The following is a 23,386-nucleotide window of genomic DNA, read 5'->3' as shown; positions in this document are numbered from 1 at the left end:
TATTCCCTATCCAAAGCACACAAAAAATGCCCCAAAACAAACATGGATTTGTAGCACTCAGTCGATGCACATTGTCACCTCATGCAAGCCGGTCAATGTAGAAATGGAAGCACTGTCATGTATGCCTCAATCCAAAGATTCAGGCATACGCTTAAAGGTAGACTTTTACACTTCTCACAGACCACTATCTAAATGTGTTGTTCGGTTTCAGTCAGAAGCGGGTTGCTGCACCAGTTACCACATCTGGACTTCATTGCAAAATTTACTGCAGGCATTCATCTACATTTACTTGGCTAATCAGCAAATCGCACTTAAGGCCTGGCAGATGGTTCGTATTATCCCACTCTCTAACAGCACATGGAAAAAAGACGAGCACCTGTACCTTGCTGTGCAAGCTCTGATTTCCCTAATTTGTTATGATGGTTTCCCCCTAGGTAAGTCTGCATCAACAAAAAAATTTCACTTTTAGAGGAGAAAGTTGGTGATTGAAATTTCATGAGAAGATCCTGCCACAACGAGAAATGCCCATTTTAATGATGTCCACCTCAAATCCGTTATCACATTCATGATACACACTCACCTATTTCTCAATAATACAAAACATGCTGCTCGTCTTTGAACATCCTTTGATATATTCCGTTAACCCTACCTGGAAAGGATTCCACACTCTGCAGCAGTGGTTCAAAAGAGGGCAAACAAGAGTAGTGTTGGCAGTCTCTTTGCTTGATCTGTTGCATCCTCTGGAGTTACTGCCAATAAAACAGTCTTTGATCAGCTTTCCCCACATTTTCTCCGTTTTCTTTTCAATTTAAGTTGTTCACAATTGTAGTTCCTAGGTATTTAGTTGAATTTCCAGCCTTCAGATTTGACTGACTTACAATGTAACTGAAGTTAAATGGATTCCTTTTATCACTCATTTGAGGACTTCACACTTTTCATTATTCCAGGCCAATTGGTAATATCTTGCACTACACAGACATCTTTTCTAAATAGTTTTGATCTTGTGATGACTTTACTAGTTGATAACAGAATCTGCAACAACCTAAAAGAGCTGCTCAGATTTTCTTCTAAATCAATTATATTGATAACAAACACCATAGCACCTAGTGCCTATACACTACCTCGGGTAATGCCAGAAATCTCATCTGTTTTATTCAATGACTTCCTGCGTTACCACGAACATACTTCTCTGACAATAAATAACAAATCAAGTCGCGTAATTGAGATAATATTCCATAATCATGCAATTTGGTTACAAGTCATTTGTGAGGTATGGTGTCAAAAGCCTTCTGAAAATCTACAAATACAGAATCAATCTGAAATCCTTTGACAATAGCACTCAATACTGAGTAAGGAGCTAGCTGTTTCACAAAAATGTTTTTTAAAGCCGTTCAGTACATATCAATAGACCTTTCTATTTGAACATACTACACATTCCAAACTCCTGTGCCATGTCAACGTTAATGATATGGACCTGTGATTTATTACATTACTCCTACTACCTTTCTTTAATATTTGTGTGGTCTGCGAGACTTTCCTGTTTTTGGATATGTATCTTATCAAGTGAGCAATTTTGCACTATTGTCAAGTATCGGGCTACTGCATCAGCATACTTTGAAAGACACTTAATAGATGTGTGATCTGAACCAGAAGACTTGCTTTCATTCAGCGATTTAAGTTGCTTCACTACACCATGGATAAGTTACTGATGTTGGCAGCTGCTCACGATTCCAATACTTCGTTTTCTTTTCCCCCCACAGAATTTCAGAGGGCTGTGTTTTATCAACTCTGCTTTAGCAGCACTGTCAATAGTATTTCCATTGGTACCGCACAGTGAATGCATGTTCTGTGTGAGCAGAATTGACCCGCAGATGCACTATTTTGCACCAATGCCATCGCAAAGTAACTTTACATTGTAGCACTTAAACATCCAGGAAAGAGACAAGCTGAAGGCATGCCTCGAAGCATCATCAGGCTTACAGCTCCAACACATACAAATACCGAGCTTGAACGTAGCACTATACTGTGATGTATCAATGTCACAAGCGCAACCGTTTTCTACGGCAGATTTTACCAAATGATTTAGTCTATTCGTAGCTTCTCCCATCCATAAGTATGGGCTGCTGTGCGACTGGTGCAGGCACTTATTTTCGCAAATATTGGAGAGGACTAAGGCATTTGTTCACCAATGCACTGCTTGTTAGTGCAACAAAGTAACTTGGCACATAATGGCTCTGCTAGGTACCTTCGCCCACCAAGTTAACACTGTTCATGTCCACATCCATATCATTGGACCTTTGCCATGGCCAGAAGGCTACAAATATTGCCCGACAGCAACAGACTCTCTCTCATTGGCCTGAAGTGTATCATATACAAGACAATGGCAGCAACTGTAGGTGAGTTATCCTGAATGGAGTGGATCCCACACTACATCATTCCTCTCTGTCACTACTGATCAGGCCAAGCAATTCAAGTCTCATCAGACTGACAGCCTACATGTTGTTCCACCAGGCCTTCCAAGATTTCAATGCAAGTCTACAGGCAGACATCAATTGCTACACAAATTCTTTATTGACACATCAAACAGTATTATTGAAGCATCTTATTTTACACAATATCTTTATTTACAGATCTGCAAGCTGTCATGTGATTTCCAAGCACATATTCCTTTCCTGCAATAAACTCATGCACAAACAAGTTGTCCAACATGATTCTATTTGGGAACCTCTTTCTCAAACAGCAATTGATCAGGAAAACTACAGTTAAGGAATCACTGAATTACAAATAAATCTTCACTTCCCATCCACATTATCTCTAATGTACACATGAATGTTTCAAACTTTCAATACACCCCTACACGAGATTTTTTCCTAGATGCAATTATTATGGAATTACTACATGATGTAAATTTTACAATTAAGACTCTTTAATAGGCAATTTTATGCTGTACATGTTTTCTCTGTAGAAGACATTAAAAAGCTTGCTACAAACCAGACGTATTCACAACACCAAAGTGTTGCAAGATGGCAGTTAAACCATTGACTAGGACCAATTTTACCCACAGCAGTAACAATGTCGACATTTCAGCTCAAGATTCGTGTACAGTCACGTGACATGGACCTCAACGGACTGGTGTTTGCATGTGTCAATTTGAACTTTTACTGCTGCCTTACCCACAGCCTATAGTACAAGAACAGATACTTTGTGAATTTAGAAGTTACATTATCATCATAGCAAAGATTACATCCATCACTGGTTACAATGTAACTCTCTCCCCCTCTCCTTTTTATAAAAAACTTAAATTTTGATGTACAACAGGGGGGGGGGGGGGGGGGGGCTGGTTACTGCATAGGTTGAAATTAAGGGTATCAAACTAGGTGTCCCAATCCCCTTGACCTTACTTATTAGATCATGAATTCTGGCCACATGGCACCAAGATAATTTCAGTTGCAAATCACTTTTTATCAACAAATATTGAGAGAAATTAAATATGCAACTACACTCAGCAAGCTGGAAACTTCATGAACAATTCAGATTATGCAATAGTCTTGGGTACAATTTATACACATATTGCATGTTTATTTGGCTACAGTTTAAAGACAAAGAAAAAAAAACTTAGTACTGAAAAGAAGTAGAATAATAACAGGTAGAATAAGAACTTTGCCATTGCAAATGACCTTCTACATCTACATCCATACTCCGCAAGCCACCTGACGGTGTGTGGCGGAGGGTACCTTCAGTACCTCTATCGGTTCTCCCTTCTATTCCAGTCTCGTATTGTTCGTGGAAAGAAGGATTGTCGGTATGCCTCTGTGTGGGCTCTAATCTCTCCGATTTTATCCTCATGGTCTCTTCGCGAGATATACGTAGGAGGGAGCAATATACTGCTTGACTCTTCGGTGAAGGTATGTTCTCGAAACTTTTGACAAAAGCCCGTACCGAGCTACTGAGCGTCTCTCCTGCAGAGTCTTCCACTGGAGTTTATCTATCATCTCCGTAACGCTTTCGCGATTACTAAATGATCCTGTAACGAAGCGCACTGCTCTCCGTTGGATCTTCTCTATGTCTTGTATCAACCCTATCTGGTACGGATCCCACACTGCTGAGCAGTATTCAAGCAGTGGGCGAACAGGTGTACTGTAACCTACTTCCTTTGTTTTCGGATTGCATTTCCTTAGGATTCTTCCAATGAATGTCAGTCTGGCATCTGCTTTACCGACAATCAACATTATATGATCATTCCATTTTAAATCACTCCTAATGCGTACTCCCAGATAATTTATGGTATTAACTGCTTCCAGTTGCTGACCTGCTATTTTGTAGCTAAATGATAAAGGATCTATCTTTCTGTGTATTCGCAGCACATTACACTTGTCTACATTGAGATTCAGTTGCCATTCCCTGCACCATGCGTCAATTCGCTGCAGATCCTCCTGCATTTCAGTACAATTTTCCATTGTTACAACCTCTCGATACACCACAGCATCATCTGCAAAAAGCCTCAGTGAACTTCCGATGTCATCCACCAGGTCATTTATGTATATTGTGAATAGCAACGGTCCTATGACACTCCCCTGCGGCACACCTGAAATTACTCTTACTTCGGAAGACTTCTCTCCATTGAGAATAACATGCTGCGTCCTGTTATCTAGAAACTCCTCAATCCAATCACAATTGGTCTGATAGTCCATATGCTCTTACTTTGTTCAATAAACGACTGTGGGGAACTGTATCGAACGCCTTGCGGAAGTCAAGAAACACTGCATCTACCTGTGAACCCGTGTCTATGGCCCTCTGAGTCTCGTGGACGAATAGCGCGAGCTGGGTTTCACATGACCGTCTTTTTCGAAACCCATGCCGATTCCTGATGTTTAACAAACTAAAAATACAGCTCCGATCAATTTTACAATTCAAAATGAATTCACTAAACATTATTCAATACAAGAATTCACTGATGAGGTGCTGTATTATTACAAAGTTAAAGAGACAAATATAATTACATATATGTCTGGAGTTAAGAGCTTCCCACATTACACCAAGTATCTCAGAAGCCATGAAATAATTGTTCAAGTTAAAGGAAGAAAAACAGCATCTCTAAATTTTACAGCACTAAAAATTTAATCCTACAACAGAATTTCTCCATCCTGTGCAATATCAAAAACTTATTGCAATGGTAGAAATGGTACCTAATAGAGGTAGTATTTTATATTGACTGGAAATGTCAACTCTCCAATCAACTACGATTTACTCTTGAGTTACTACCATTTGCACCAGTCTTCAGTCATTTATACGCAACTGATGAAAATTAAGTTGCATGCAAAATTACTTTACTATGGAGATGACATATCTGTAACCCAAAATTTCCACCAGTTATCACAATGAATGACCCAAGGCTTACCTGTCGTGCCTTACATCATCCGGATGACGTCTTAGAACTGTTGTGATATTCTCCCTGTGTACCCACCTGTTACAGGCTGGCAGACCAATAAATTGCTGCAATAGTTTAGTGCCTAGTTGGGCTCCGAAGCATAAGTGGTAAATTTACTCTGCACACCATTCCTATATTAAAATCATAGCATTCATGTTGCAATTTCAATGTTGTTGCCATATACTTACAGAGCTATGAGGTAAAATTTAAATAATACAAGTCCATAATACTGAAATCTTTGTATTTTATTTCATAGAAATATATACAAGTAAAAAATTATTGCACAGTCATTTTCACACAAGCCACTTATAGCCTGTCTATACAGTTAATTGGGTAATTGCATATAGAAAGTCCCAGCCATAAGGAGACATTTGAGAAGTAATTTTCCATGTGCAAACTCTTTAGATACGGTCTGTTCAATTATAGCCAAATAAATAAACACATGCATAAAGTGACAGTATGGAAGTAAAGTTACACGAGTGGAAATGGTGATTGATGAATACTACACAAATGACACACAAGAACAATGGCAGAGACAAACACATAATAAAATATACAAATTTACAAAGGACCACAGGTGGACAAGGAAAGAGTATCACTTTTCAGAAATCAGCATCTAGTGTGAAGACATTTTCTTCTTTGCTTGCCATTACACCACACTTCTGGTACTCTCCTACCTTCTTCTCAAAGAAATTAGTCTTTCCCTCCAAGGAAATGTGCTCCATGAAGTCAAATGGGTTTTCTGAAAAGTATACCTAAAAGACAAAACGTGAATATTATTTTATTGGCAATGGGTCTCAAAAGTAACCTCAGGTATGTAAAAGTATGCCTCTATAAAAAGATTTATGCTACCGACAGAAAGGGAGCATATTTAATGAGTTCAGAAATACCACAAAATTTTATTATATGCGCGACACACAATATAAGTACACGGAATTCTAGTAACACTATGCACGAAGTATTTATAGATTCACTTTAAGTACAACATGATAGTCCACCATCTTGCAAATGAGTGAACGATATAATCGATTCACTGCTGAGAGAGCTGTGTCTGATAACTGCTGTTATCAGGTGCAGCCAATGTAACTGAACTGTTCTGTTCTCTGTCAACAGTGTAAACCAAATGAACGAAGGCGTTGTACAATTTTGGACAAAAATAACCTAATTGTACAATAAACAATAACTGAATCAATACACAAAAATTCCTCAGGCAGCGAGAGCAGCACCAAGATTACAATTAACTAAAACAGATGCAAGAAAGAAGTATTTTCTTGAGCTTCCACATTTACAAGCCACATTGTGTTTACTACACAACGTGGATGCTACAATGAACAGAGGTACGATGCACATACACGCTTTGATGTCACTGCCAACACTGTCCTTCCTCATTGCATAGCTTATAAGCACAGGGCATCTTAGTTAAAAAGGCCATCATTTATTACACCTGTTTCTTAATTTTCTTGTGTTTTAGCATTAACTAATATGAAATAAGCACAAATTTTAACAAAAGGTAATCTGTGATGTTATGCATGCATACAATTAGGCATATTACCCCTGTAGTGAGTCAGTCTGTGGTTAGGTATCAAACAGTGAAGATGAAGACTGCATAATCTGCAATTAGTGTTACATGATCATTACATTATGCTGTGTCTTTAGCTACATGAATGTGCAGTCCATACCTAAACTGCTTAAATTAACATGTTAAGTTCACCACCAGAGAATTTAATGATATGGTGCTTATTGGTGTAATGTATGGGTCTAATATTTGGACATTGTTACAAAACATTAGACAGGCAACATTGTGTGTAAATAAATATGAAGTGATAGAAAATCAGTCCCAGTAGGCCAGTGTACATTAATTCACATATGCCCATCAAATCCAGTAACAGCTGAGAAACAACCAGAGACCAACAGTCTGCTGAGGGTTAGTACCATGTTACTGATGTTATACCATATCCACTTTTACATTTATAACCATTAATTTAAGTTCTATAATTAACTCAATACCCTAAGTTCCCAGTAGGTGACTTGCCCTACACTCAGAGGGAACAGCCCAACCCCTTTATTAATATTTATAATGTCTTTCTTACAAGGAAAAAACAAATGATTAATGGTCTGTCCAGAAGCATACTGTAAATATGGAAGTTCGATAACTTTACAACCACTTCTTGAGTGAGCAAACTAGCAGATTGTATTTAACTTCAATTGTTAAACCACACGATTCCTAACAACTTTAATGCATACAACCAAATCAAAGTTGTAATACATTGGCTATGTCACTTTTCCTGCTAAATTTCTGATGGCCATAACTTCCACTTGTGGGAGTTATCTGTGAATCATCTCTACGTGCTCAAAACAATTTACTGTACTTTTGAACTTTAGCATTAGTTAAGTTTGACTGTGTTTCATAATATTAAATCAACAAAACCTGGTGGAATACTGAAGTGCCACAGACTTTTTTTAATATTAACTGCTTTAGGAAGAAGCAATTTAAGTACACTCTTGGGGGGGGGGGGGGGGGGGGGGGGGGGGGGAAGCCTCACTATGGTACAGAAAGTAAATTTGCAGCTCTTTCAATATCTTCAGATTAACAATTACACTGTTCGTCTCTCCCCCCCGCCCCCCCCCCCTCCCAACTTGTCATGCAACACATTCAACCATTACCTAAAGACTGTTTTCTTTAAAATCACTTAGCACTTCATGTCATGAGGCAATTCTGTAACTATTCTTGAGCTAATGTGACTATTGCATGAAGTCTTTTCTGTTTTCCTATTCTTTGTATTGACACTATTACACAGATGTCTTGTGCTGTGTTCTCTGTACTAGTGTAATTAGTGAGTAATGAAGTGTTAGTCTCTAAACTGTGTGTGTACTTAATATGAATAGTATACAGGAAGTACCCACAAATGGTGATCCAAAGCTGAACTGTTTACCTTTTATGTGCATACTGATATATACTACACGCCACTACAGTGCCTCTCTCTTCCTGAGGAGCATCATACTTCAAAAACTGGTATCAACTAAGGCACCAGCTACAGCCTTTAACAACAGTATTTGCAAGGGAATCAGGAACACAAGAATTCCACTTTTCTGGCCAACCAACGGACAATTGTGCGTAATGCAAGTTGCACCATTTTTCGCTTGCAACATGGAGAAATTTATTATGATGATTTCGCAACTGGACCTTATGGTTAGCAAACTGACAGATGTGTCCGACATCAATCTTCTGCTGTTCTTCGGAACACCATCTCTGAACATTTCGTGCTGGCCCAGAATTGCAGCTTACAAAAAAAAAAAATCACGTAGACTGAGGCTGCAACTGATACTTCCTCTCTGAAGTGCTCTGCTGCCCCCTGCATTTGTCGACAGAACAAGGCCTGTTATATGGACAAGCAATAGAGCTTTTATGGTTCATAGGTTTGCCACTACCCGTTTGGACAACATTGTCATTTCAAGACCTACAAATTGACTTAACTAGCACGAAAAGCAGACACTGTGCCTATTGTTTACGCAAATCCAAGTTTGTGTGAAGTGAAATCTTATGATATGGTGAGCAGCCCCAAACCAAGCATTACAGCCCCAGTTGTTTCATGGAGCACTGTTTCTCCGCCAGCACCCACTCCAAATCTGCAACCATCTATGGACCATATTTGCCCACCTAATGCCAGGTGCAGCGACAGCAGGATGCAGTTTGCGACGAAGCAAGCTGGGATAATTGCAATCCCCCTCTTGTTTTGCAATCTGCCTCCTTAAATTCGTTTTGTTACTTCTAACTATTTGCCAGTAACATACATGAATATAATCTGCATTTTCATAAAAGATAAAGACTGGACCTCAGTTTTAAAGAATATAACACCAGATCTAATTTCTTGCTTAATTTTATGTGTGTATGACTTTCCAATTTATTTTGACTATTCCTAGTTAATCTATTTCATTATAGGGCAAGATCAGTAATTGTTTCGTAACTTAAATTATACTGATGAAGTATAAACAAATATCAATTCTGTAATAATTATAAACATTTGGAAGACGAACTAATAGTACTCTTGAAGTATTTATTTGGATCTATTCAAAAACATGTTAGCAAAGCCAGCCCTTAATTCGAAAGTAATTTCCAGTTTCGTCAGAAGTATTGTTTGTGGAACCATATATGTTAACTTCATCATTTAAACAAATAATTCGGCTTAACCCTTGTAGTAGAAGAAACTTAAAAAGAACCAATTTTTCGATGTATTCAGTTAATTTAATGAAGTTTTAATTGCGATTTCTGTAAATTTAACTTCAAACAATATGTAGTTTCAACACCTATTAATGTGAGGATATATAAGGGCCCGATTTTTTGATCATGAAACAGTCAGTCCACAGCCGAGTTTCACAGGAGGGACCTGTGTTTGGCAGAATGACAACAATGCATTAACTTAACTGTGTAATAAGTGTTACACAATTAGGCTATGCATTAGAACAGTGACAGTGTTTGCTCCGCATGTACCTTTCTATTCTTCGAGAACTTTGTGGTTAGGCTTTCACTGCACGTAGATCAACAGTAATCTATTGTAGGAGTATGTGGATGGTTCACCTGCTAACTATTAAAGACGCTTATCAAAAGTTAGAACAATAGTGCATTGGTCATATATCACTGTATTATTAGCGTGTTGTCAACATAGACGGCAGTGAAATGCAACTGTGCATGTGTCAGCTACTTTATTTACCATAGCCAGTGCCCAAATTACAAACCTCATTTTTCAGCCAGTGTAACAATGCAGTATGTTGACAATCAACAACTGAAGAAATAAAGGCAGGTGGAACCGTTAAGGCCACATCTTCCAACAGCCGTGCGTGCAAATGGGGCTGGTTTTGTAATGTTTTACTACATTGTGTGTCTACCCAAACATCCCGAGTGAGTGCCAGTAGGTGTGCTTACTCATTGAGGTCACTTTAAGTACCTACAAGATGTAGACAACTGTATCCACAGTGATGGAATCAGACATTTTGTAATGGACAGGCACACTGGAAATCAGCGTTTACATAAGTCATATACGGTGCACCATTCTACTCGAAAGTGCCTATTCCGACAGCAGCTAATGGCTCCCACATTGATGAATTTGTAGCAGTGCAGTTTACCTTTGATTGCTGTGGTGAGCCATAATCTATCTGCTTGGTGATAAAGTTGCAATCTTATGCATTCATTTTTTTCTGTCCCCTAATGCATACATCTTTGCCAAGTGCCATGTTCTCCTCCTACTGCTACCACACTGTATAGCATTATGAGTGATGCCATGGGGCTCCATCACTAGGATACCTGCAACGACCACACCAATGTTATCGCAACAGTAGAATTTGTTACCGTTCCTGCATCCATATCCATGCTGACTGCACATGAGAAGATGCTGACTGTTTCCTCTGCTCAGATAAGTCACCTGCAAGAGAGTTGTCTCATGCTTGTGGCACAAGTATCTCACTAAGATGTTTCAGAATGTTCACGATCTTTATCTCTCAGCTCATTGGCCGATTCTTTGCACATGGTTAAGGAGAGGGGGAAAAAATGAGACATGGCACTTGGGTGTCAAGTATAAAGGCCTTAATTTCTGTACAATTCTGGGTAATTACCCACTTTTGAATGTAATGGGGACTAACTTAAATGTAGTGGGCTCGTGCATCTTCAGTGTTACTGACTCTGCAAAAGCTTTTCTGACATACTAATGGCAGAGAAGGTACGCATATAACTGCCACAACTATGCCAACTGGGCTCCTCAACACAAAACAATGCATTTCAGCCTCCCCCATGCAGTACAAACCTAACAACTATTTATGCTGTTACATGGATGGCATTCTCAACCTTCTGCTTCCTGGCAAATGCACCTGTGGAAACAGGTGTTACGTGGACTCCTGTGGAGACTTCTGCCACTAACACTATAAAACTGGCACTTGACAATGCTACCTTACTGGTACATCCATCCAAGGGGCACCTCTGGCTTTAATGGTTCACTCTTTCATATATATGTTGCAATAAGAATAGCATTGGATTGCCTTTAACAGACAACAGTTTGCAATTTTTCTGACCAATTATTTCAGACCATGGCTTGAAGGGTACATTTTTACAATGTTCACAGAACATAAGCCACTCACATCCCTATTTCACCGAATTACAAAGTTCAATTCGCCTCATCCATACCGCCACATTGATTACATTGTGCAGTTCACCACCATCAGGCACATCACCTGCCATACCTATGTCATGGCTGACTGCTTGTCACGGGATTGTGCACTGCTCACAGCTATCAATTGGGATGCTGTGGCCACCGATAAAGAATCCAACCCCCTCCTCCTGCAGTGTATTCAAGGTCCATCATCCACAAGATTGCATCTGCAGCTCCTCCCTCTGCAAGGATCTAAACGAAGTGTGTGGTGTGCTAGATCTTGCAACAAGGTATGCCTCCTCACCCCTATTTGATGGTGCCACCCAATTTTTAACACATATCATGACCTAGCTCACCCAGGAATCAAAGCTACCACAAAATTGCTTGCTGGTAAAGTAGTCTGACATGCTTTGTCATCACACCATGTACCTGTTCCTGTTTCTTAACCATATCAACTTTTAGATTTTAGGCCCTCTTCTTGCTTCACAGTGTTTGCGTTACTTTTTTAACAGTTATCGACAGAGTTACACATTGACCTGAAGCTAGTCAAATTTTGAATATTTCTATTTCTTTCATTACTTGGGCTTTCATCGCTACATGGTTTTCATGTTTTGGCATCCTCATGCTATTACTACAGACCGGGGCAAACAATTTAAGACAAATATTTGCAAAGGTATTTTATTTGTGTGGTTGTCGCCTCATCCGCACTACTAATGACCATCCCGTGATTAATGAAATGGTACAGCACCTACACTGTACCTTGAAGTCCACCCTGGACTGTCACTGAATCTTATCCCGATTTCCGCCACAGGGTTTTCTTTGCCCGCATACAACCTAAAAGGAAGGCAGCAGCTGTTCCCCACAAACATGTTTATGGCAAAGCTCTGGAAGTTCGGGCAATTTCTTTTCTCCTTGCCCCATGCCCCACATACAATTTGGTGACAAAATTTTTCCTACACGAATTGCAATCTTATACAAACACGCCTCCACACCCCTGTGCATCACAATTCAAAGCCTGTCCATTGTTGCAAAGACTTTGGTTCCTGCTTTTAGTCCGGGCTTGTGAAAGGCAGTTAAGCCACCATTCTCCCCTGTATACAAGCGTCCACTTAAAAGTACTGCATGGTTCAAACAAAACCTTTGTCCGTGACAATGGACAAAAGGATACAGTTTCCACTGACCACTTTAAGTCAGCACGTAGAGGATTTCGGTATGAATAATGTAAGCCCTCAACAGTCACAGGTACCACAGCCTGTTACAGTATGCGGTTCCTACCACCACCACCACCACCACCTACATGAACCAATAGGCAGAATAAAAGCCACTTAAGGAGCTCCAGGTTATAGTGCACCAACTGTTTTGAACTGCAGTGCTACGCCCTCATATCATCATAGAAACAGGACAGCGGTGTGTGGTGTGGCGACAATGGTGATGCAATGGACCAACGAGAGAGAAGACTTGTTACATGTAATATAGTGTGTTTTTTATTACTTGTATTAGATGGTGTGTGTATGCTCTGGTACACAGATGTCTTGTTTGGTGTTCTTCAGACTCTACATTGTCCTTTTACTTCATATGAGTATACAGCAAGTACCCACACTCATTACAATCTCTCAAATCGATCTGGGATATAACGAGATATAACAACATCCGCCTATGATTTTTGTTTCAGAGGAAGATTTTACAGTTAACTCATGAAGACTTTTCCATAAGCTTAATCATAAGAATGTACTGAGTAGACAAAAACTTAATTCCTAATTATTTTCACTGTTCATAGTGGTTAGGACAGCTCTCTATCACCCTGAATGACATTTTTAACTGGAAACGATTTGAAACACACAACACCCACCCAACCCCCCTCCCACTACAATGTAATTGTAGTATTTAATTGTCAGCAATTGCCAAGACGTCACACTTGTTGTATAGCACATAAGCAATTGCTTATAATAATTACTGACCCACAGAACATAATGGTAATATCCTACAATAGCTGACACGAGTGACTTGCTAAGACCAGATGAAACGCTATACGAACAGTAGTCACAAATGACTGCTTTGGTTTAGGCTTCTTGTGTGTACCTGATGCCACACATTCTCCAACAACCATTCAGAAGTTCTCTGAGCATTCCTGCTGTGAATGTTTTAGCCAGTGTGACCATTAAATGTCATCTTAGGGAGTTACTTAGGGGCTTCTACTATTTGGTACGAGTTCTTATGGCTTGTTAACGTTGGCAAGTGACAGATTCTATATAAACAAGGGAGAGAGATCATTACAGGATACATGCTTTCTACAAACGTTAAGTATAAAACGGTCGGCCTATCACAGATGTTACCAAATCTCAGGATATTACTGCAGAAGCAAGTGGTGCCAGTTTGAGGACTGTTAGCAGATTGCCAGTCAAGCTACTCTATTAGTGCAGAACTGCAGGTGCCCAGTTTTTTTTTTTATCTCCAAGAAACAACAGCAGTGAGAAGCCAAAACATAATAACTAAGTTCCTCAAGCTTTAACATCCAATGATAACTTAAATAATTATTTAAGCTAAGGGGCACCCCAAAGAGAAGCAACATTCACACAAGAAACAACCATGCACACAAACCTGAAATGTTGAAGGTATCTTGTGGGAAGAGAGACCTTCAACATTGCAGTTCATTTCATATTTATTTTGTGAGAGTGAATATTGCACACTCTAGGGAACACCCTTAATGAAATCCACACTTCTGTATCTCAATTTTGAGGAACAGCACAGCAAAACTTTCACATCTGCAAGGATACCTCTTCACTGTTGAGCCAAAGCTCATCCTCATCCGAACTATCTTCCCTACCATGACCTATGGAGTAGAGTCTTCAACTATGAAGACTGCACACCTTCCCAGGACTGATGCCTGAACACCTGGTACCTTAGAAGATCTTTCTTACGTAACAAGAAATTAAGTTGTCCTAAAAAGTGCAGGTGAAAAACTCAGTGCAAAAGTATTACAGTATTCTGAAACCTTGACCCTTTGACCACTGATCTTTATATAAAACAGCACCAAAAGTATAGCTCAGTCGCAATTTTCCACACACACACACACACACACACACACACACACACACACACACACACACACACTGCTTACCACTCAAAATCTGTACCTATTTTGTACGAGAAGAACGTATGGGCATCTCGCTATCTGTATCTTGACAGGCCCTGCTTTCTGTTAACTACTAGAATTATTTCGAAGCAAACTTAAATGATAATGTGACAATTGACAGCCAATGTGTCCTCACGAAGTCTACAGTGTATTCTTTACATTCTGCAGTTTCTTGTAATTCTGTTACTAATAGGTCACATTTGTAGAGCACACAAGACATCGTGGAAGCTCAAGAGGAAGAACCAAATTATTCTTTATCACAGGGAGAAATATCCGAGTGGTACAGCCTGAAGAAGACAACTATTCAGGTAATCTGCAGCCTGGTAAAAATCTTTCCATTTAAATAACATTGCTACAGATACCGCTGCTGTAATTTAAATTTAGTTGTATCTTATTTGTCTTTATGTGATTTTTTTTTCACAGGTCAATATCGTGATGCAGCAGCATCCAACACAGGTTTCCAAGATTTGATTTGAGAATTTATGTCAAAACAAGCAAGAAAGAAACTGGTGTCAGCTCTGATGGCAATGTATCTCTCTGCACAACAGAATACTTCAGACTTTTCCATACAGAAGTCAATAACATGTAAAATCACTCTAGATTTTATCTCACTTTTGTGAAGGGCAATTACTCCTAGCATCACTATCATAAAAATGTATAATCTAAAAGATGAAAAATAACCCTTGAAGCTTTGTCTTTAATGTGTGTATCCCCTTAAGATTAACTCAAACACAGATGTGTCAGTAACACTTTGAACAATAGTGCAAATAGCCAATTTTCGTTTTACTGTTAATATAGTAGGGTCTAGTAATCTAGAAAAAACCTGTAGTTCCGCTGCATCAGGACACGCTTAGGAACTATGCACATCAACAGACTCAGCTACCAGCAGGTAACATATTGGTGTAACTGTCAGATTGGTTTGAAACAAATAATCTCATTATAAACCATTTGAAAAACTAGGGAACACACACAACCAGCCTAACAGGTGAGCTGTCACCTATTTGCTCTATGCTGCTGATACTGAACTGAAGTGGAAATAGAAAAACAGTACCACAGGGGTATCATGCGAGTTTCCAGTCTGCAATCAGATATGGACTCATTCTGGAGAAATTCGCCAGGTAGGCAAACTATATTCGAAATGCAAAACCGAGCTGTTAGCATTATTTGCAACAAAGATATTGTCATTCTCTTTTTGAAAGATTTAACATCCTCAACCTTATGCTCTTTAATTTTCATGTAGCAATTTTCTTCAGAAGAAGATTTAAACCACCCAATGCTTCTAAATTAAACAGCTCTGTAAATCACCATGAAACAAGAAAGTGCAATATTCTTATCTCATACCAGAATGTCTGCCTACCAGGCAAGTGTCTTATTTGTGATGAACCACAATTTCTACTTTTAATGAATTTTTCAGCAAGTTAAGTGAACACTGTATATACTCTAAAGTAAAATTACAGATCATAGCAAACATTACCTTTATCTGACTAACGTAAAATAGCAAACATGCACATAGTAAATAAACTGCATAAATGTGATAATACATATGTATTGTCTATAGGAATTATTCACGGGATATAACATTATGGCTATGGCCGAAAGCTTGTATTGTGACAATCATTTTGCTGTGTATCTGTGGCTCAGCATCTCTTGCCACATGATGAGCAGCCAATTTCCGTATCACAAATTACAAAATTACCTAGATTGAATGTGTAATGATTATTTAATTTCTGTATCATTCCAATGTGAAAAATGTGTGTCATTTTGTCTGCATTGTATTTTGACTTGTGCTATAGAGTACAGAAGATGACACAAGATCAAATAAAAATAAATAATTAATACGGGCTAACAAGGAAAATGAAAATCTCAGTTAAAATTTATGTAGGTGAAAGGACATCCTGACATTAAATATAACAGAATACACATTGACTGGAGAAAAACTACTACTTAATATGGCAATTTTGAGAATAGCTTATTACTGCAATCAGAGCTGAAGACCATATCGTACATAACAAGGCACCAATGGGAAGACATTTCAATCATGACTGATATCCATCGTCAATATACATTAAAGGGAAATGCGTCACAAAGGATGTGAAGCAGTTATGCAAATTGGTCACAAATATCCATATGGAAATGCTAAAACTGGAAACTTTTGTAGCCAATGGACGAATGTATGGCACTGTTACCGTAATCGCACTATGCAGTCAGCAAAAATGTAAACAGGGGTATGTTGACAACAGGGTGTAATATCTTCACGAATTTCATTCTATTTACTCAGACAGCAACTAGTTTTAGGCAGGCGTGTGTACAACATATGCAGATATCAGAATATGAGAGGAGTATAGTTGTGCAAAGCAGTGTAACAGACAGCAATATCAGTGCCTAATGAAGGATGGAACCAAAAATGTGCTAGTAGACTATTGCTCAATGTAAGTGAAAAACTAAGCAGAAATTACCAGAAGTAAAATGCAACAATTTATTAACTAACTTTGTATATCTTGAAAACAAATCAAATTGTAAATATCTTTAATTACAGGCTAATAATATCACTACTTCAATAAAGCAAAAAGTACCTGCCGAGAAAAACTTCCATTTTCTTAAACTGACCATTACAAAGCAAAAATACCCTCTGAAAGTGTTATTTGTAAGCGAGGACAGCAGAGTAACCTTTGATATGAATCGAGCAACAAATATTTGACCAGTATGGGGTAATTATAACAGCATTACAGAAGTATCCGATTCCATCAAACTGCTCTGACCCACGTCGTCACCAATATGGCTGAAACTGCTACTTTCAGTGTATCCAATACGGTGAAATGATGTCAGTACATACATGTGTCAACGAACACTAAAACTGACAGTAATAAAAAACCACACTGCATGATCCCAAAGCAAACATTATCACAAAAAGAAAGCCAGAGCTACAGCATTCCACTACACCAACGAAAATCACGGGTATGTGACATTTCCCTCAACCTATATAGCTCAAACTCTTCTTTCTATTCCTACAAACCCCCAACATCTGCAACTACAGAAAGTGGGATCAAAACACCAACCGAAAAATCTGACATCACCACAGCAATCAAAAGACAATCAACCTACCATAAATACACACAAGCACCACAATTACTATAAAATAAACCCAAAACAAAAATTACTTATCGACAACAGCATCCAGCAACATGATCTAAGTTTGCCACCACACGTGAACGCAACAAAAACAGACACTTTCACACCACCTACAACTCACCCACATCACCATTCAACGAATTCCCCTACCCACCGACAAGCCACCCCATTAACTCAACAACAACCTCTCCCCAACACCCCCCCTTAACTAACAACCCCACAGACCTCTCCCCCCCCCCCTACCAAAAGAAAAGAAATTTCACAGGGATCCTCTTCTGCCATCATCATCAAAGTGATACTGCAGGTCGGAAGATCACCTCTTCCACCCTCCCCCAAAACATCTGTCTTGTTAGTACAAGCCACAGTTTCACAATCCTTGAACTCAATAGAGTAATTAAGAATTAATCGATCATAACCCCTCTTCCCCAAACCCCGGTAGGACGAAAATGCATTCAAAACTGAAGTGCTCGCCTTCTGAATATATTCCATCAAATCCACAAATTCCCTCCCTTTTTGTGACCTAGACTTATTGTTTTGATTTCAGTGGAAACACTTTCAAACTCCGTTATCCACCAACTATGTACACTCACAGCAACATTACAACTGTCACAACAAAGACTCAAATGAATCCACTATGACTCATTACATTCAGCACATAAATGTACACCAAACAAAAACACAACCAACACGAGAACTCTTGAGCTGTAATGAAATTAAATGTCGTGTGACGAGGGCCTCCCGTCAGGTAGACCGTTCGCCTGGTGCAAGTCTTTTGATTTGACACCACTTCAGCGACTTGCGCGTCGATGGGGATGAAATGATGATTAGGACAACACAAAACCCAGTCCCTGAGCGGAGAAAATCTCCGACCCAGCCAGGAATCGAACCCGGGCCCTTTGGATTGACAGTGTCGCACTGACCACTCAGCTACTGGGGGGGACATAGTACACAACACTATTACATCACAGGTCAAAGCAGACGGGTGGAATCTGACAGTTCCGTTGATTCATTACAGCTACAGAGACAGATATTAGGTGAACTTTAAAGTCAAATGCTGCTAGACACAGGAAGATGTAAACCATTCTGTGTACTCTGGAAAATATTTCTTATGCCACAGACTTTGACAACTGAACAGGAACAGCATGTCACTATTAAATGGTACAGTAATAAATGGAAGATTGAAGTAAATGCAGAGAACTTTGATGCATGTGTACAATGGAAAGTCTACATGACACTTTTAAATGTAATAAAAGCAAAACCACAGACATCTTTCAGTTAATACACATTTACCTCAATAGATGACTAGAAGACGCAGTTAAATTTTTGTAAGTTCTAAAGATCAGGTCTGTGATATTTTTGAGAACTTAATTGCAATATGTTAGGAAGAGAAGTGGGAAAGAAGATTAACACTATCCAGCCCACACTAGGATGAGGTTGTAGAGAAATAGGACTCTGCTGAAAAGCAAGGAGTATGTTAACTGATACTTTGTTATGTTTTTGGCTGGATGCCATTTTGACAGCTATGTATTTGACCAATCTATTGCTTCCTATAGCAGTAGAAAATAGAAATCCCTATGGAGGGTGGAAAGGGAAGAACCCAAATCTAAGCAATTAGAAAGTCAAAATATGATTAGTCTGGTTTCAGCTGCCAGAGACTGGTTGTGTAAGATGGCAACAAACAATTCTAAGAACATCGAAATTCCGGAACGTGAAGAAAACATTCTTCTTATAGACCTAAACCTAAGGAATACCGTTATGAAATTTGTGTAGCACATTCTTTTAATAATGAACCTAGAACAGATGAAGATTCTATGAGTGGCCTGAATTCTCAACAATTGAGAGAAGCTATTGAAATAGAACTGGAGTCAGTTCATCACAATGAGACTTTTGAATGGGCTGAAATATAAAGAAGGGGAAGGGGGGAATTTTTTTTTTTTTTTTTTTTTATACAGAGTGACAGGTTATAAAATTGACAATTTCAAGAATGGAAAGACTTGACTGAGTAAAACTAGAAGAAACAAAGATAAATCTGAGTTGACACGGTCTTCCGAGCCAAAACTCGGAATTGGTGAAAGAGTTCTGCCCCTACCCTCACACAGCATCATAACTATGTCACAGTATTTAACACTGACTGCCATGAAGTCATCACATGCAACAAGGCAGCCAATCTGTTGGCCTAATGAATCATGTTTACCACTAATTCTAAGAGACAACATAGAAACATTTGTAATTATCTCCCATTTTCACAACAAGCACTCAGTAGGTTTTACTGAAAGACTATAATAAACATTACATTACAATTTTGTATCAATTTAAAACCACCTTAGTTTTCATAGCTGCACTACTATATAAAACGTGACAGTTGAGCAAAGGGTTACACTCATTGTTAATGAAACATCAGCTTAACCAAGGTGGAAGGACTACCATTTAAGTTCTTTAACTAGAAGGGCAAACTTACCTTTGGACAGCCTAACTCCACAAGAAGTCTGTCAGCAACAAATTCAATGTACTTCTTCATAAGGTCACAGTTCATGCCTATCATTGCTACAGGCAATGCCTCTGTTAAAAATTCTTGTTCTATTTGAACAGCATCCTTAATAATATTAGTTATTTCCACTTCAGTGGGCTTCTGAACAACATGCTTAAACATGAGGCATGCAAAGTCACAATGCAGGCCCTGCAATAGGAAATACTTATAAATAACAAAAACTAACATTTATAACATATACTTAAACACTCATTTATTTGTAAAATTTACCTCATCCCTTGAAATAAGTTCATTGCTAAATGTAAGGCCTGGCATTAAACCTCTTTTCTTGAGCCAGAAAATAGCTGCAAAACTGCCAGAAAAGAATATGCCTTCCACAGCAGCAAATGCAATTACACGTTCTGCAAATGTTGCAGATTCATCAGCAATCCACCTGAGTGCCCAATCAGCTTTCTTCTTTACACATGGGAGCGTTTCAATTGCATTGAAAAGAAACTCTCTGGAAAAGAAACATAGGACACTCAAAACTATTCATTCATTGATTCATATATATGCTCCAGTAATAATGGAATTTTATCACAAACCTTTCAGCAGAATCCTTGATATATGTATCAATGAGAAGACTATACATTTCGGAATGCACATTTTCCATAGCAATTTGGAAACCATAAAAACATCTTGCTTCTGTTACTTGCACTTCTTGGCTAAATCTTTCAACCAGGTTCTCATTAACAATTCCATCACTAGCAGCAAAGAAAGCAAGGACGTGGGAAATAAAATGCCTTTCTTCAGGTTTAAGCTGCTGCCAGTGAACCAAGTCCTATGAAATAAATATGCAAATTAAATAGAATGTTCCTGTTTGAAATACTACGGGGCGACCATGACTTAACATAGTTAAACAGCTACACGCTAACCATAACGAGGAAAATTATAGCGAATGTTCGAGTATGATACGTTAATTTAAGTTAGTTCAACGTAGCTAAGAGTACTATGTTGCAGTTCATCTTCAGCTTTAATGTGGGAAACGGTAATCATTCACACTATGCCTTGGAACAAAAAACACCGAACTAATACTTAAAGAGACGTACCTTCGATAAGTCTACTTCTTCAGCCGTCCAAAACGATGCTTCTGCTTTTTTGTACATAGCCCAGATATCATGATACTGAATCGGGAAGATGACAAATCTTCTTGGGTTCTCCCTCAATAAGGGTTCCAGCTGAATATCGAATTTTCTGAAAGATTTCTTGTCTTTCTCAATGAAATTCTCGTCCCCCTGTAAAACATATACTGTAAAATACTCTAAACAACAATATTCAAAACATAACTAAGCATTGAAATAAAATTGTCTTCCTTACGAAGCTGATTTGTTGTGCTATATTGTGCCGCGTTGTCACATCCAAAACTGCATTTCGATGCTTTCCGCTCGAATTCACCTAAGAAATGAAGTAATTAGTCGTTGGAAAACAAGTCAGCACAACATGTAGAAACTCCCCTCAGAATAATAAAATGAATACAATACTTACATTAGGATTAATCTTTAATGGAGACAGAGTAAGCGGCACATTTTCTTTATCATCAACCGCTTGGAAAGGCATCTTAACAACGTTTACACTTAGACTGCACCACAGCAGAAACCCAAGCCAAACTGACCAGGTAAGTGCATGCTCCCTAGTTATAAACACGAAAAAGGCGGGAAACAAGCATGCCTACCAATAGGAGCTTAAGGTCTCAGCTGGTGTTAGTACAGAGAAGCCAATTTTCCCAAACACTGCGCTTCATAGCCCCAACAAAAACCTTATGCAATAACCTTTGCCCATTACATGTAATATTACTTTTTATCATAGGGAAGTACAATCATAAAGAAACAATGCATCATTTAATCCAATGCACAATCTCACACTGACCATCATAATTTGGCAACGTTCAGTCCCGCCACTTTATAAATTTTGCCGGGAACCAGTTAACGATGTTCCCGCCGAATTGTTGTTTCGAAGACGTCACAGTGTCAAAGAGTACCTGAAAGCTAGAACAGTTCTCCGATGTTGTTACTCGAAGTGTGGATTTACCTTGTAAATAGTTCAAATTATATTATAAAATATATCGCCACATAATTGATATTTCTAGAATTTGTTATAAAGTATACATAATACCGATTATAATTAATGATATTTCAAGACAAGTAGGACTTCTTGGTGAATATGCGAAGTACGATTTGATTCATTAGTTCATTTTTTTACGTGGCATTTCGAATGTCACACTGAACCTTAGTTTTTTTCCACATGCATTTACTAGTCGTTAATGAATGTTTAAACACGAGTTAACGACAGTAATTGCCTACGAATCGTATCTTTGATCGCTGCCATAGAGAGCACATGACTTCGTAATGGTCGTGCTGTTGGTTTATGCATCCCGCACAATAAAAACGGCAAGAAAAACGGTAGACAACTGCGTTACTTGAAGTCAGTGCTGTTAATAAAAGGAACGCCCGTCGTTGACGTTGTATTTGGTATAGGATATGTAATCTTATTTTCTGTTTCTGTTACGCGCCAGAGCGCGAGTGTTGCTAGCGAACCAGTACGAACGGGTAGACACAAATACGTTTGACTGGAAGATCACAATAATAACTGTTATAAAGGGTAAATGCTACACATTGTGTAGCATCCAAAACTGCTACACAATGTGTAGCATTTACCCTTTATAACAGTTATCATTGTAATCTACTGGCGTGTAACACAAACAGAAAATAAAATTACATATTCCATACCAAATACAACGCCATACACTTCAGTGGAAGGGTATTACCACAGTGGTGCACCATTGTAATATAGAACTTAACTTTTATGTTTACCCTTGAGGAAAAGCGCTTCCAACGAGTGTTCGTTACAGAACATGTCACTTAATTAAAAATGCTGTTGCTTTTGTAGTACAGTATAGTAATATACCGGTACTGATTGTTGCAGAATTATGTTAGGCTAATCTACAGTGACGTTGTGGTTCTTAATGGCAAATGATAATGTACATATTGTATCAGAATATTTAAACCCAGGGATGTGAATTTAACAGTAATGCT

General features: G+C 38.6%; 1 protein-coding gene across 2 annotated transcripts; it reads right to left on the bottom strand.

Moving 5' to 3' along the window:
• Nucleotides 1-5,652: 5,652 nt before the first annotated feature.
• LOC126175052 (ribonucleoside-diphosphate reductase subunit M2) lies at nt 5,653-22,334 on the bottom strand. Of its 2 annotated transcripts, none has more exons than XM_049921564.1 (7): nt 22,221-22,334; nt 21,672-21,749; nt 21,404-21,589; nt 20,900-21,135; nt 20,586-20,814; nt 20,286-20,504; nt 5,653-6,183 (listed from the first exon to the last, which is right to left on the bottom strand). In XM_049921564.1, the coding sequence occupies exons 1-7, from the start codon at nt 22,224-22,226 to the stop codon at nt 6,031-6,033; spliced, it is 1,107 nt and encodes a 368-aa protein (XP_049777521.1). In that variant the 5' UTR covers nt 22,227-22,334; the 3' UTR covers nt 5,653-6,030. The 2 variants fall into 2 exon arrangements, with proteins under 2 accessions (XP_049777521.1, XP_049777520.1); XM_049921563.1 differs by lacking the exon at nt 22,221-22,334 and adding an exon at nt 21,840-22,136.
• Nucleotides 22,335-23,386: the final 1,052 nt, after the last annotated feature.

The sequence above is a fragment of the Schistocerca cancellata genome, chromosome 3 (genome assembly GCF_023864275.1).
Source record: "Schistocerca cancellata isolate TAMUIC-IGC-003103 chromosome 3, iqSchCanc2.1, whole genome shotgun sequence".
In the NCBI taxonomy this organism is placed as follows: domain Eukaryota; kingdom Metazoa; phylum Arthropoda; class Insecta; order Orthoptera; family Acrididae; genus Schistocerca; species Schistocerca cancellata.
This window is presented reverse-complemented; position numbering and strand designations above follow the sequence as displayed.

Bases quoted from the DNA above. Each gene is read 5' to 3' on its own strand.
- LOC126175052 (XM_049921563.1), bottom strand. From the start codon at position 21,911: ATGCCTTTCCAAGCGGTTGATGATAAAGAAAATGTGCCGCTTACTCTG. The intron at 21,750-21,839 runs GTAAGTATTGTA...TTCATTTCTTAG, and splicing joins CATTAAAGATTAATCCTAAT to GTGAATTCGAGCGGAAAGCA. The intron at 21,136-21,403 runs GTACGTCTCTTT...TTTATTTCATAG, and splicing joins AAGAAGTAGACTTATCGAAG to GACTTGGTTCACTGGCAGCA.